The sequence below is a fragment of the Diplotaxodon limnothrissa genome, linkage group LG6, assembly GCF_057381915.1.
Source record: "Diplotaxodon limnothrissa isolate DT_005_m linkage group LG6, D_limnothrissa_male_GT1.1, whole genome shotgun sequence".
NCBI classification, from domain to species: Eukaryota; Metazoa; Chordata; class Actinopteri; order Cichliformes; family Cichlidae; genus Diplotaxodon; species Diplotaxodon limnothrissa.
Genome location: NC_140601.1, coordinates 44412686 through 44428575, shown reverse-complemented (window position 1 = coordinate 44428575; position 15890 = coordinate 44412686). Strand labels below are relative to the sequence as shown.

Sequence of the window (15890 nt, the reverse complement as noted above, 5' to 3'; positions counted from 1 at the left end):
CCTGCAGCTCAGCGCACATGAACGCATGATGAACACATGAAGCTCCTCCCTGATCGACTCGTTTCTGCGGCTTTCAGGTACACCGCTCTTTGCCGCGGAAACGTTGCCATAGAAACAGCATCAGCAGGTTTATGTTTTAGGACGGAGTGAAAACGATCCGAAGCGCAGTACAGAGTTTTACATTGAAATCAGACAGGAAGCATCGTGTGACGTCACGGCAGGGGCCTGACTGCTGAGCTGGGTGCGGACTGATCAGAGGTATTGATCAGGATGTTTCTCCTGAGGCGTTCACTGACCTCAACTCTGTTGCTGGGCTCCATGCTGCGTTCAGAGTCCGCCCACAGCGTCAGACCGCTCTGAAAGGACGAGAGGTCACATGTACCAGAGATACCTTCTGTGAACGGTGCTCGGTGACAGTGGGGAGGAAGAACGACCTCTAAACAGGAAGACATGCCGAGCACGATCAGGGTGGAGAGAGAGATGCAAACAAACTCCAGCAGCTTTGTCCTCTTTTTTTTTTCTTGCAAATATTTTTATTAAAAAAAGAAAACAACACAGTACTTGCACTTACCAAAATACAATTAACCTTTCTTCATTTTCCTAAGTAAATATACTTATATATGAGAAAAACAACAAAACAAAAACACACTCTAAAACAAAGAAGATTATCAGCATACAGAGAGGTCTCCAAAGGTTGATTCTGTTCATCTGAACGTTTTCAGTGGGAGAAACGTTTCGTCATCATCAGGTGACGTCTTCAATCTTATCAACAGGACATTTGCATAATGACTGGGAGGTCCTTAATCTTAATTATGCAAATTCTCATGACCATTGATCAATGGCCATGAGTCCCACTCACAGAGAGTTGGGGAATGGCTGCAATCACATCATTGCAAGATGGTGACAGATGTACCCTTAGGCCCCTCCTCGATTCAGAGATGGTCTTTCCCTTTTCATGTAAATGGCCTTCTTGACTCCGCCCTCAAACCAGTGCTCCTCCCTGTCCAGGATGTGAACATCCTCATCATTGAAAGATGAGGATGTTCAGTGGGCTGGTTTCAGTCTTTGTGCAAATGTCCTGTTTAGAAGATTGAAACCTGCAGACAGCTGAGACTGAAGACGTCACCTGGATGATGATGAAATGTTTCTCCCACAAAATGCTACGTCCAGATGAACAGAATCAACTTTTGGAGATTTACTTACCTGGATATTGAGCATGCATCAAGACTTTTACAGACAGGGTTTTATGGGTAAAGAGGAATAGAGCAAAGCTGGTATAGAAGTCCCCTTACATGATGATAGCTCCAGTTTACACCACGAGGAACCAGAAGATTTTAGCCAGTAGTGACGTTCCTTCGCTTGCCTTTGATTGGGAAGATTTTCTCACAGCTCCTTGTAGAGGAGAACTCCTTCAGGGTTCTCCTCTGGCTTTCTTGTGAGATTTGAGAGCTCCTCATGGTTTTCCACCATCACGCCTGCTGCCAGCTTCATTCATTGATTATTATTCCACCTGTGATTAGAATACACTTTGAGCGCTCCTTGGCTGCAGTGTGTGATGGTGTCTGCTGATGGGCGTGGCTTCATGGTGTGAAAGTCTGCTCTGACGTATTGATTATAAATGTGATTGATCTTTAAGGCCTGGCCTGTCAGACTCCGAGCAAAGGTAACTTTGAATGTCCTGACTCGTCATTATCAGTGGGCCGGGAGGAGAGCTGGCGTGTCTCCTTGGCGACCTGGTGACTGAGACCTCATGGGAAATCTCAGGTGACTGCAGCTCTCGTCCTCACAGAGTCAAAACGTGACGTGATGCAGAAAAAATGAAAACTTGTCCATTAAGGTGATCAATAATTCATCAGCGTCCCTGCTGGGCTCTGCTGTTTCCTGTAACACGACCCCGCCTCTCCCGCCTCCCACTGGAGCCCCCCCACCTTGCTGTGACATCAGTGATTGGCTGTCACTGACTGTATGTAAGAGATGAACGCTGTCGCCATGACATCACTCTCGTCCAAATACTCTCGCCGTATTTGGACGAGAGGGGTCGTGCCCTAACCTTAATCAGAATCAGAAACCTTTATCAAGCCCGGAGGAAATGATGTCATTACAGTTCCTGTTGGAACAGCAACAAAGTACCAATATTAAAGACCACAAAGTAGCACAACGTGTAGCAACGTGTTGTTCTGACTGCAGAAGCTGGAAACAGCAGGTGTGTCGTGGGTACAGCGATGGGCATGTTCAGTGTTCTTCAAGTCACATGTGGCGAGGACACGAGGGGAAGGCTGCTGGTTCAAATCCTGCAGATGTGTAGCTGCTCAGAGGCTCCTGGGCAACAGCTCTCTGACAGAGCGAGAACACTCACTGATCAATACCTGCCATTTCCCACGATCCCCAGCTCCACCCAGCACTCTGTGTGAGTGTGTGGCTCATTAGCATTGTTAGCATCAGTCTTTCCCCCCACCTCCACTGGCCTGCTCCCCGCCATCAAAAGTTATTGATCGAGACGTCTTGAAGCTCCATCAGCTCGTATCGACTGACCGGACGAGCGCTGCCTGCCTCACCTTCAGGGGGGAGGGGGGAGTGTAAGAGTGGAGGGTTTGCTGGGGGATGTCACGTGGGAGGATTATTGTGAGCAGAAGTTTAATTAACACTCAGGTGGAGCAGCGGTGGCGGTGATTCACTCTCTGAGGTGTGAATGTCATCGCTGAGGGGAAGTGCTGAAGCTGCGGCATGATGGAGGTCACGGGGAGGGGGTGTGATCGATCGGTATCAGCCCGTCCTCCGTCAGGTCCTCAGATCCTGCAGTTCACTGTCACCTTCCACCCTGCAAACTGACAAAACCATGAGCAGAGAGGAGAGCCTGACTTCCTGCTTTTCTGTCACAATAAAAGTCTGTATTGATCGTCTTCATTCAAAGTCAGTGTTTCAGTAGTTAATCCATACATCCAGTTCATGGTTGTGGGGTAGGGACAGCACCCTGCTCGCGCTGTCATCAGAGGTGGGAAGTAACCAGGTACAAATACTTTGTTACTGTACTTAAGTAGAATTTTCAGACATCTGCACTTGAGTAGTTTTTTGTTTTTCTGACAGCATCTCTGACTTTCACTCCTTATGTTTGTAAACAAATATCTGAACTTCCTCCTCCTGACGTTTTCAAAACCAGCTCATTACTTTTGGTTTAACATGTTTGAGGGGAATTCAATTTTAATTTTATTTATACAGCACCAAATCACAACACTTGCCTCAAGGTAGACCTAAACCCCCCTATGAGCACCACTTTGGTGACAGTGGGAAGGAAAAACTCCTTTTTAACAGGAAGAAACCTCCAGCAGAACCAGGCTCAGGGAGGGGCGGGGCCATCTGCTGCAACCGGTTGTTGTAATAATATTTACATTTTGTGTTATAAACCTAATATTTAATAATCCACATTTCACTGTGTTACTCTTTGGTTCAGATGTGGATACTGTATTGTTCTTTCTTTGTAATTGTTTATGTTTAAGTTGTTTGTTGTTGGTTTTTAGTTTGTTTTTGTCTGTTTGGGAGCTGACACAGTCTCTATGAAGATGGGTTTTTGGGGGGGTAGCAGGAGGAGAGAAGCTGCAGAGAGGCGTGTAAGACTGCAGCTCTGCTTCCTGGTCCCAACTCTGGATAGTCATATTTTGGGGGGGTTAATAAATTTGTCCATATTTCTAGAAATGAGAGCTGCTCCATCCAAAGTGGGATGGATGCCGTCTCTCCTAACAAGACCAGGTTTCCTCCAGAAGGTTTGCCAATTATCTATGAAGCCCACATCGTTTCTGGGACACCACTCAGACAGCCAGCAGTTTAAGAAGTCTGTCTGTCCTGGTCATTGTGTCCTTGGGCAAGACACTTCACCTACCGCCTACTGGTGATGGCCAGAGGGGTCGATGGCGCGATATGGCAGCCTCGCTTCTGTCAGTCTGCCCCAGGGCAGCTGTTGGGTCTGTGCTTCCACAGGCCCCGCTGGTTTAGAAACGTATTCTCGTTAATGACAAGCAAGGAAACAAGACAATCAGCGATCGATCTATCGCCCCGGTCAGTGTCTCAGAAAGCCGTCTGAATCCAACAGTGGACCCCGGCTTAGGCCTCCGCTTGCCGCCTTTTATTGAAAACAGTTACAGTACACACAAGCAACCACCATTGTAAAAACCCCCTATGGTTACAAAAGACAAGGCACTATGTGTGTATGTGCGTGCACGTATAAGCACGTGTATGCCTGTGCAATAATGTGTATGTGTGTGTGACTTCCTGCTGATCACAGAAGGGTCATCTCCCCTCCTCCAGTATATGGCTCAACTTTAATGGTTCACCATATGCAAGCATAGGCGAGCCCCCAAATGGCCAGGAGTGACCATTCCTCAGAAGATAAAAACGCCACACATGGAACGTGCCTGCAGTTAAACAGCTACAGCTAATCACTTCCGCCAGCATCATAGATGTGTAGGGGAGGAACAGAAGAACGTCTAACTGTGCAGTTTAAGGCACGGTTTACAAATTTAAGTAACACAATGACAACATTTAACAATTTGACTCCAACAGCAGCTGTGGCTACACCTGTAGCTGCCTCCAATTATTATCATTATTCGGCTAAACATGTCACTCCTGGTGTGATTGGGGAGGGACCAGAGAAAACTACAGAGTCCCACATTGTTTTGGCAAAGTTGCACACCGATTCGATATTGATTTTAGTGACCTCTGATTGGCATAAACGGGTGTCATTACTGGAGAGCAGGCGACACTGAGGGAAATTTAAAACTGCTGGCTAAAGGTAAAAGTAAATTCAGTAAAATCATAATTCACGTCAGCAATCGTTGTCATGGTGATGCTGGGTGGGCGGGCACAGTGGACACTGAGTTTGTGAATGCGATCACTTGAGAACGAGGTGATGCAGGAGCTTCACATTGATACCACAGGCGTGTCTACTGGGGGGTGGAGGTGGGGGTGCACTGGCTGCCACCAGCATTTTTTTATTCTGGCTCAACACCGGAGAGAGTGCAGATGTTCATAAGATGTGGTCTCTTCATCTAGCTAGCACTACAGAAGAGGAGCGAAGATGAAGGCAGCAACGCTCTTTGAGCATCAGGTCATTTCAAACATCAGCAAACACACAAACTGTTGTCTCACAGTGTGTAGCTGCTAAAGGTGCAGCTGCTGTATTTCAGAGAGAGAAAAGACAGAGCTAACGTAGTTTGCTGCACTGATGGGTTTGAAGTAAAGAACAGTGTGACTGCTGCACAGTGGTTTCATGCTCACAGTTAACTTACATCAAGCAGAGACTCATTCACTGAACTTCACCTTCAGTGCTGTCAGTGTGGAGGATGAAATCAGCTCAGGAAACATTGCTCACATCTGGCTGGATCCAGGTGTGCACGTCCACAGAGACACTACCTTTCCCTCTTACTTCAGTAAAGAAGTTGAATCAGTACTTCAACTTTTACTGCAGTATTTTCAACACTAGTAAGTGTACTTGTACTGCAGTACAGAATAGCTGTACTTTTCCCACATCCAGCTGTCACATGGTGAGGAGGAGTCTACAGGTGAGCAGCCTATCGGCAGGCCAGCAGATGATGTCATTAGTCAATGTGGTGCTTTGTGCTGAAAACATCATTGTAATTGTTACATCAATGCTCTCTGTCTTCTCTTCAGTGCTGCTAATGACATTAATACTGCTCTGTTGGAAGTGTTTCCCTGTTTAAAGGGAGTTCTTCCTTCTCACGGTCACTGAGTCCTGCTCTCCGTCCAGCTGGTTGGTTTTCTGTCTGTATGTGGAGTCGTCACAGCACTGTGAGGACATTTTTGCTTTTGAATATTAGCTTTCTGTCTCTTTGCTGTTTCACGCTGCCTTACTCTGTGTTACTGTGGTTTTTGACTTCCTGTGAGTCTTTGTTTTTTGTGTGCAGTGTGCAGGGACACCGCGATGCCTTGGCTGAGCTGTTGTTGTTCCTCGGATGCGTTCGGAGAGAGAGGAGCGTCCTCCACTCACAGCGGCGCGTCCATTTTAATGAGACGTTACATAAAGTCTCCATCTTTATTCTGATCAGCTGGAGGAAGACTGCGAGGCTTTAATGAGGCAGGAGCGCTCTTTGTTCTCCATCATGAACATGTTTCAGCGTGCGCAGAAAAACAGAAACCCGTACGCCGTCTGCATGCTGAGCAGCTGTCGATGCTGTCGGGCCTGAACCTGAACGGCCAGCAGTGACATCAGTGCAGCCACTGTATTTCACTGAATTCAGTCTGCGGGTTCAGGCGGACGAATCCGGGCCTTTGTGTTGGTATCGGACCTGCAGACCGAGCCAGTCGGTCGGTCTGCTCATGCTCAGTAAGTGCCGTAATTAGCCAGTCTGAGCAGGTGCGCTCTCTTTGAAGGTGCGTCTTCTTTTATCTGAGCTTATCAGGTGATGCAGGGTCCGAAGGGGCTGGACCAGCCAGAATCATGATCCCTGACTGAAGACACACACACACAACAGACACACACACACAACAGACACACACACAACAGACACACACACACAACAGACACACACACAAATGTCCAAATGATGTCAAAATATAAATGATGCCTCTGTAACGGGGGAAGGGGGAGTACTCGAGTACTTTTGTAAATTCATGTTCGTTTCCATAATCTAAACTTTGCTCTTCATTTAAACCTTCGTTGTTCTGCAGAACGAACACCTGCTCACACCGCGCCGCTGCAGACGCAGGCTCAACCTGACGTGCTGCCATTTTCTTTATGGATGAATACTCTGAACGCCCCCGCTCCTGACGCCGTTTCGATGAAGACGAGCGAAGCTCAGTTTGGTGTCAAAGAGCTAATCGCTCAAATATCACTCAGATCAGCTGCTGCGGGTCAATGGGACGCACGCTCAGCCTGCGGGCACCGGAGCCCGGCCCACGCTTCCTCAGGTGATGCTTGTTGGTCATGTGACCATGAGGAGCCTGTTAGTTACAGCTCATCAGCGTCTTTGACCTCAGCTCAGTAACGAGACTCCATCTCCATCCTCAGCTGTCCCTGTTGCCGTGACAACACCCACGCGCCTTCATGTTCTCCTCATTAAGATCGGTTTGTTCTCCCGCTTTAATGAGGCCGGCTGAAACCGGTGCTCGGCTGTCGGCCTCATTAAACCTCAGCGGCGGGCCTCGGGGTGACCTGAGGCACCTCCACCCCCGTGCCGCTGCCTGCCATGATGCTGCCTCCTCCCCACCACCTCCACATAGAGCAAGGAGCCGAGTTCAGACTCCCTACAGGCAGATAACGATGTAAACCGCTTTAAACTGCAGGGTGACTGCACGCCTCTGGTCAGGAAGGAGGGGGCGGGGCCTTGTCCTCAGCTGCTGAGGCCACAGTCACGTGAGCAGCAGGAAGTGGGCCTGCGTGCGTGTCCCTTTAATGTGATGAAACTCTGATGAAATGCAGAGAAAATCACGGAGCAGAAAGATTCAACGCGGCGGCGTTTAACCCTTTCACCTTGAGATGCTTGGCTTCATGTTTCTGTTTTTAACGTCTTCGCCCGCTGAAAGAGGTCGTTTCACAAATCTGAAGTTCTTCGGTTCATATGTTCAGGTGTCAGCGCCGCTGTGACCACGAGGCCGTCAGTCAGTGCTTTGGTGCTGCTTTGACTGGAGCGCTAAAGGTTGTTCCAGAGGTCACCGGCGTGTTTCATCACTTTTCAGGGTGACAAAGACGACCACTTTTCCTGATGCATCGTGGGTAACTAAACCTGCACTTTGCTGGTTTAGGTTGTCCGCGGCAAAGAGATGGCAAGCGTAGCGTCACGCTGACGATCCTAGAACTGAAAAATGACCTTTGTTTTAATCTTTGACTTATAAACAGCTGACCAATCAGAGCGAGGCATAGACTCTGGACGCCAGGGGATGAAAACACGTCGAGTGTCTGAACTCTTCGACAGGATGATGAAGATGAGCTCTGATGACACACAAATTGTCTGAGGTGACCTTCAGGTAGATCTTCCTCCGCAGCTGTCGCTTCATGTTTGTCTACCCGAGGCGCTCGGCAACGCCTCCACGCAGCGAGCGTCAGGCACTCCGACAAGCAGCAGCCAATAAAAACACGGCTCTAAACCCACCACGGGTTAGAGCCGAAATGTGGAATCTGGGGTGAGGCCGACCAGACTTTATTTACAAGCAGTGACATCAGGAATTCAACCACATGTAATAAAAGTGCAGGTCTGTAATCCCAAATCTCTGAGCAGCGCTGCGGTGAGGATGAGGAGCAGCTGACTCAGCATCAGCCGACCAATCAGCAGCCTCCGCAGCTGCTGATGAAACCTCGTAAGTGCAGCTCAGCGACTGAAGGAATCATGTGACACTCCCCCCCACACACACCTCCATCACCTGCTTGTACAGGAGCAGGTGGAGGCTGAACACGCTTTAGGCCCAGGATGAAGACGAGGACAAGGAGCAAGCTGAAGCGTTTCAGGAAGTGAGGTCACAGTGGGTCATTTGATCCCGGAGGTGAGCTGTGATGGTGAAGGTACAGATGGAGCCGGTTTGAGTTTAAGGGAGTTTTCTGCAGCGTCTCCTCTGTGAGAGTGTCGACCTCAGCGCTGCCTGAATAATTGATCACGCCGCTCGAGCGGGCGGGGCACTGATGAAAATTTAAAGACTCGCGTTGCTAACGGTGAAAAAGGTGGAGGCAGCGTTTTAAATGGACACTGACATTTCCTCTGAGTGTCCCGGGCTCAGGTCTCGGTCACATTTCTTCTGCTGACCTCTGACCCCCGCCTGCCTCAGAGGGGTCATTTGACCTCCATCTTAGACTGCAGACATCAAGGGTTCACGTTTAGATCAATTTCACTCTGTTTCACACAGACACACACAGACACACAGCACAGGTAGGATCTGCCTGCACAGGAGCAGCTTCGAGCGCCGGACAGGCGGCTGCAGCTTCTCGAGCTCATGAACAAAGGCGACGATGTCACAGCTACAAACATCACAAACATTAGCAAAAAGCTAACGCTGTTTATGAGTTCCACGATGTTTGTGAAACTGCTCAATCGCATCATTAAACAACTTAATGCGAATATAAGTGTGCTGCTGTCAGCAATCCCTGCGTCTGTGTCATCTGTGTGAAATTATGATCACGTTCACACGCGTGTGATCGTCGCATAAACGGCAGCTGGTTAAAGAGTTCACAGTGATGTAAATCTATGCTGCTGAGACCGACTCACTCACTTCCACCTTTTATTTCAATATTTCTGCAATGAATTAAAAAGTGTTACATCCTGTCATGTGACTCTTTCATATAGTGGACACAAATACAGAATGCAGTCATTTGACCACGACGTGTGAAAATGTGTATTAAAGCAGAACGTGGCGTTTCGGCGGCTTACATCTCTGTAAGCAGGTCCTTGACTGTGGTTGGTTGGAACTGAAGGTGCAGTGTTGGAGGGTGTGGGCATGCGTGCTCTTTCAGGGAGTCATGAAGAACGGCGGTGGTAATGTGATGATGCAGCATCTTTTTGGCGTGAATCGAAGCGTATTCTTAGGGACTGGAAACGACTCCATCAAACACACTCCACTAGAGCCCTGGTGCGCACCTTTGCTCAGGTGGGTGACGCACTGTCACCAAGCAACAATCCATCGTGATCTCCTCTGAGCGCGCAGTGATGAGGTCAGTCAAACCCAATGATCTTTAGTGGCACCTTTCCAAAATGCAACAATATTGGAAACTGTAACTGGGGAGTGCACACACCTTGGACATTAATGGAAAACCAGTGGTTGTCATTCCTCAGCATCTGGGGTGGAGGCACGTTTTATGGGAATACATATCCGTCCATGCAGCCTGTGACTCCTTCCCATATTCACATGGTGGGTTGCAGCATCTGGGAAGTTCACTGCCTTCTCAAAACTCAAGTGGCCTTGCATACTCTGGGAACAACTTTCCACACTGTTGTTCTCTGACCCCTCATAAGTCCCCAATTTCTCAGTGAAAGTAAAGGTATGAGCACCTGCAGACTTACAGGAACGGGTCACGTGCGTTCAAGAACGACCTCAAAAACTGATGTCATTGAAAATCGCAGTGCGTCACTTCTGTCAACTTCTTATCGAGTGACAACAGAGACGACCAAACAAATCTAACCTGCTGCTCAGGAGCTCCGCCTGGACTGCAAACATCGGCAAAGCCAGCAGCAAGACTCCGCCTCTCAGCCCCCCCACACACTAAAAGCGACACAGGATTGAAACTAGAAAAAAAGAAACTATGTAAAAGAAGCTGGTGGAAATAAAGTTTATCCAAAAGAACAAACACAGGAAAGCGTTTCACTCGGCATTGCCATCGTTCGAAGCATTTTTCAGTATCAAAGTGAGCGTCGCTGTTGGACCCACACAGCGCCACCTGCAGGCCAATGGGAAACTGAAACCATCGAAGCGTAAGAAGCAGTGGCTTCATAAACGGAGGTGCCAGCGAGAACCAATCAGAGCTGCCGAGTCAGAGAACAAGTCAAACGTTTTTGAAATCAAACATTTTATTTCAAGATTTTTACACAAAGCAGGAAAAACAACAACACACAAAATCTACACAACATTCAAAACCTTTGACATCACAGTGACATCACAGTCCTGCGAGGAACCACATGCGAGACGGCAGGATGTCTGAAGGAGTCATGTGACGTGTGATGTGCTTGAATGATTTAGAGGAATCATCTGAACGCACTGGTGATGTCGGCGCATAAAAAACATACTGACCCGTGACCCCTCCCCCCTCTGGCGATGACATGTATGAGACCTTCGGGCTCGCCGCACTCGACCACATGTGTTAAGGTTTCAGGCTGCCGCTGATCATGTGATCAATACCTCAGTCTTTAGACAGCACCGGGGGGAGGGGTTCCTTTTCAGATGGCTTTTTCAGCTGATTGGTTGCTACAATCAGACTAAACTGGAAGTGCTGGTACCGACACCATGTCACTTCCTGTTTTGCAGAAATTCAAAGAGATGCGAATGGACGCCATGGCAGCGGTCACGATTACATCACCGATGATGATTGCATTACTGAAAAGATGCGGGCAGAGCCTCCTTTTTGTCTGTAAATAAATGTTACACGATGTAAGTAAACCAACAAACCAATCACAATCAGCCCTTATGGCATCATCACCTTGCTCCAGCCAATCAACAACAACAACAACAATCTTTATTTATAGAGCACATTTAAAAGCCTTGGGCATACCAAAGTGCTTTACATAAAACAATAAAAGGTTCAAACATTGATAACGGATAAAAAAAATAAAAAATAACGAGTTATGTTCATAGATAAAAGCTACCAATAAGAATGACTACAGCACATGGGTAATAGCAAGATAAAAGCTGTACCACCATAATAAAAGACACCAATAGAAAGATAGGAGGGAATTAATACAAGAGGTCAATAGGTCAATCAGAACAGACCTGTGAAGTGTGAGCTAATAGAAAGGGTGGGGCTTAGTGTCCTCATAACAGATGACTGCTCTGATGTCAGTTTGACAGGAAGCTGTGAGTGGACGTGCTGAAATAGAGCATGATGGGAGGAGCCTAAAGATCACGCCTGATGAACCAGAGCTCGTTCCGGCGTCGCGGCACACCCGGGTTCTCGTACACGGCCACGGCGTACCGATCGCTGTGCAGCTCATCAGTGGCGCCGAGAATCTCCCACAGCAGCAGGATCTGGCGGCCTACCGTCTCCTCCGTGGTCGTCCCGAAGAACGGCCTGCACCCAATCAGAAAGCAGAGTCGTTAATTTGACGCGAAACCCGACGCACGCCCGGCCCACGATCTGATGACTCAGGGCCTGTCTCAATATTCGTACTTGTGTGTTGTTGCACCGGTGATACGTCATCAGTCGGAGACCAGGTACCGTTCCAATTCAAACTACGCATCAAGCCGAGGACGCGAAAAATTCCCGGATGTGTTCTCGCTCCGCCTGTTTTATCGAGCGTGCATCAGTGGTGACTTCTGTGTATTTGGTACAGCAAAATATCCCAGAATGCATTTCGTCCAAAACTCAAACGCGGCTAAAAAGACCATCTCTTTCGGGGTCACAAAATAAACTAGAATGTAGCTGCGTAAACGTCAAATATCTGCTCGATTTATCAAGATATGCATTTGTCCAAACGCGCTCTGACATTTTCAGAGACATCTGTGACCCGCCAGCTCCGTAGCAGACCGGGAGGTCGAGGATCACTATAGCCGGCGAGAACAGCGGACTCCCAGCACATCGTTTTCAACCCCCCATGGTCTTTCACTACTCGGGTTAAACATGATAGATAAGTCTCTTAGATCACTTAAACATGCTATGTTTTATTTGTTTATTTGTTGTTGTTGTTATTTGTTCCTGAGTAAACCGGTTTGGCTGAGATTAAAGTTAAGCTTCATAACTGTGGGCGACCGTGGCTCAGGGGGTTGGGAAGCGTATCTGTAACCGGAAGGTCGCCGGTTCGATCCCTGGGCTCTCTGTCCTGGTCGTTGTGTCCTTGGGCAAGACACTTCACCCTGCCGCCTACTGGTGTTGGCCAGAGGGGCCGATGATATGGCAGCCTCGCTTCTGTCAGTCTGCCCCAGGGCAGCTGTGGCTACACCTGTAGCTGCCTCCACCAATGTGTGAATGAATAGTGGCATTGTAAAGCGCTTTGGGTGCCTTGAAAAGCGCTATATAAATCCAATCCATTATTATTATATAACATATTACTCACAGTTAAACTAAGAGGGGACGGCAGTAAAAATGCCGGACAGATGAAATCATCAAGTACGCTTGTCGAGTCCTGCTCGAGTCCTGCTCGCATTCTCAGCAAGTCTGGACTTGCGTACTTGAGAATTGAGAAAGGGCTTCAGCATTCGAAACCCCCATCTGACGGGTCACTTCCTGTCACCTCTTCATGTCTGCTGATGGTTGAAGTATGACCACAACAGCCAATCAGTGCTGAGCTCGCTGCTGCACTTTAACCTCTGCAGCTTCAATCATTTAATTGTTATTGTTGTTGTTATTATTATTGTCTGATGTCACATTTCCTGTTCAGGTTGTCTTCTGTGACCCCGCCCACATCACAAACCACAATGTGGCAATGATCTTCTCACCTGGTGACCACTCTGATTGGCTGTCTGTAGACGATGCTGATGTCAGGGTCGCAGGATTGCGGCGGGCTGTGCTGGAGCGCGGCGGGAAGGAAAAACGCCGTCTCCACATCCTTCTCAAATGTCTTGCCGTCCTTCGCCATACGGATGTAACTGATGATGGGTACGGTCATCCCCAGGTATCTACCTGTACATGAGCAACAACACAATCACGTGACCTGCAGGCATCGATCGCAGCTGAACGGTCCAGCAAGCGTGCGGTGTGGCTGGCGGGTGGTGGGCGTAGCCTGACCTGCAGAATTCTCCTTGCAGATGAAGCGCATCAGCTTCATGAAGGCCATGGAGATGCTCTGCTCGTACAGGTCGTCTCCTCGTGTCACGGACGCCCAGTGACCGGCCGGGTACAGCCGCTCCTCGTACTGCACCTCCCCCATCTGTGGGTGGTACCACACATCAGCACTGACGGAGAGGGGGCGGGGTTAGGTTTTAGGGTCAGGGCATTTACCTTCTCGTGGCTTGAGATGGGTGTGAAGGGGAGGGGCTCCCTCTGCTGGCTGTTGCGTGTCATTTCCTGTATGGGTCCTCTCATTTCTGGAAAACAGAACAGGAAGTTCTGTTTTCTGTGCAGTAATTGATTACACAGCAGTGAAGATTTCATCACAGCAGATGTTTTTCTGAAAGTGCTGTAACGGACTTTAAGGATGTAATCATTTAACCACCTTCTTCACTCACTATGGTTTAACAGACCTCTCTGCATTGAATCATATCTGTTATTAACCTCTGTCTCTCTTCCACAGCATGTCTTTATCCTGTCTTCCTTCTCTCACCCCAACCAATGACAGCAGATGGCCCCGCCCCTCCCTGAGCCTGGTTCTGCCGGAGGTTTCTTCCTGTTAAAAGGGAGTTTTTCCTTCCCACTGTCGCCAAAGTGCTGCTCATAGGGGGTCATATGATTGTTGGGTTTTATCTGTATGTGTTATTGTAGGGTCGACCTTACAATATAAAGCTCCTTGAGGCGACTGTTATTGTGATTTGGCGCTGTGTAAATAAACTGAACTGAAGTGAGACAGCAACCAGCTGAGGAGAGGCGGCAGTGGCTACCACGAAGCCTCCACCATGGATCAGAGCACTACGGTGGGGCGGCGCCACTCAGACAGGTAAGTTTTCATTCTGAGTGGCTACACCCCTTTTTGGGGCGAAATATGACAGGTGAAAAAAAACACCTGAATATCTCCATGCTGAGCATCAATCAGAGGCCTTGTACAGAAATAAGCACATAAACAATCAACCCCTGATCAATCAGTGCCTGCATCACACAGAAACTGGCCCCACCCCCTGACCTTGAGGAACTGACACCTGGTGTGTGCTGGCGACAGCCTGCCAGTGACTCATCAGGCGCTCCGACTCATCTTCATCCATTGGCTCGGGGTTGTCTGTGATGTCATCGTCCAGCTGCTCGTCATCCAATCCATCGAGATCCTCCAAAGAGATCAGTGCCATGACCTTCGACCTGCAGAAAATCTGCTGAGAGGAGGTGGGGATGCGACTCCTGCAGAAAGATGAGGAATTTGTCAGAAACATGTGACCCAGAAAAGCCTACTGCAGCCAATCAGAGCTAGCCATGATTGGCTTGTGTAATAACCATGTTCTGCACGCACTCAGAACACAATTATGCTATAACAGGAACCCTGTTTTAACCCTAAACCATAACCTTTAACCTAAACTCTTTCGGGTGAAGTACCCATCCTTCACATCATCGTGGCCTGACCTGAGGCGGAGCCAGGCTACAGCGGAGGCGGAGCTCCAGGTTAACTGGTTAGAGTTGTTTACATATTCCACACTCCGGGTACCACATGTTGCATCGTCTTGATGCATGATTCTGTTCATCTGGATGTTTTCAGTGGGAGAAACGTTTCGTCATCATCAGGTGACGTCTTCAGTCTCAGCTGACTGCAGGTTTCAATCTTATAAACAGGACATTTGCATAATGACTGAAACCAGCCCACTGAGGAACAATGGGCTGGGAGGTCCTTAATCTTAATTATGCAAATTCTCATGACCACTGATCAATGGCCGGTCTGTGCTAAGGCTAGCGCGGAGCCACTCTTAGCACAGCTAGTTCAATTAGCAAAAGCTAAGCGCGATATTCAGCTCCCGGTCAGAGCGCTTAGCTCGATCCGGTTCGTATTACCAGGTTCTGCACTCACCTGTCCGCCAGGTGAGACCACAGATATCGACGCGTCTGTGAAACAGAACAACAAAGCGTTTCTTCTTTTCCGCTTTCGGCAGCCTAGCTGCTTCACGACGACGGCACCGGAAATACGTCACCGTCACACTACACACTACAAAAGAAGAAGAGAACTCACACATAGGAAGAATCTGTCTAACAAACCACAGTAAAAGTAATAAGAATATTCGTGCTTTGTTCAGGACAGAATCTCTAACTGTCCCACATGTGGTCTCTTACTGGGATTCCTTTGTCAGTGACATTAACTGGAAAAGTATGGACAATTCCTAACAAGTATCTGTAACGAATAAAGTGAAGGAAGTCTCATTTAAAATACTGCACAAATTTTATCCTGCTAATCATTACATGACAAAGTTCAAAAGGGACATAAATGTGAGCTGTGGATTTTGTGGAAGCCATCCTGAGACTGCAGCACCTCTTCTGGATCTGTTCATACGCTAGAACATTTTGGAAAGACTTCAGTAGATTCATTGCTGGACATCTCTACAAAGACTTTACTGTGAAACGGGAAAATGTTGTATTTTGTTTCTTTCGAAGGCAAAAAAAAGAAGATGTTTACTTTATAATA

At 48.2% G+C, this 15890-nt stretch overlaps 1 protein-coding gene across 1 annotated transcript; it reads right to left on the bottom strand.

The window, feature by feature from the left end:
- Window positions 1-10528: 10528 nt before the first annotated feature.
- On the bottom strand, window positions 10529-15378 carry soul4 (heme-binding protein soul4). Its single transcript, XM_085356521.1, has 6 exons — window positions 15282-15378; window positions 14415-14623; window positions 13580-13665; window positions 13367-13508; window positions 13078-13261; window positions 10529-11713 (listed from the first exon to the last, which is right to left on the bottom strand). The coding sequence occupies exons 2-6, from the start codon at window positions 14572-14574 to the stop codon at window positions 11539-11541; spliced, it is 747 nt and encodes a 248-aa protein (XP_085212647.1). The 5' UTR covers window positions 14575-14623; window positions 15282-15378; the 3' UTR covers window positions 10529-11538.
- Between the last annotated feature and the right edge of the window lie 512 nt (window positions 15379-15890).

Excerpts from the sequence above, each read along its gene's own strand:
- soul4 (XM_085356521.1), bottom strand. The coding sequence starts at position 14,574 with ATGGCACTGATCTCTTTGGAGGATCTCGATGGATTGGATGACGAGCAG. Across the intron at positions 13,262-13,366 it reads CTGCAAGGAGAATTCTGCAG|GTAGATACCTGGGGATGACC; the intron begins GTCAGGCTACGC and ends GCTCATGTACAG. Across the intron at positions 11,714-13,077 it reads CCAATCAGAGTGGTCACCAG|GCCGTTCTTCGGGACGACCA; the intron begins GTGAGAAGATCA and ends GATTGGGTGCAG.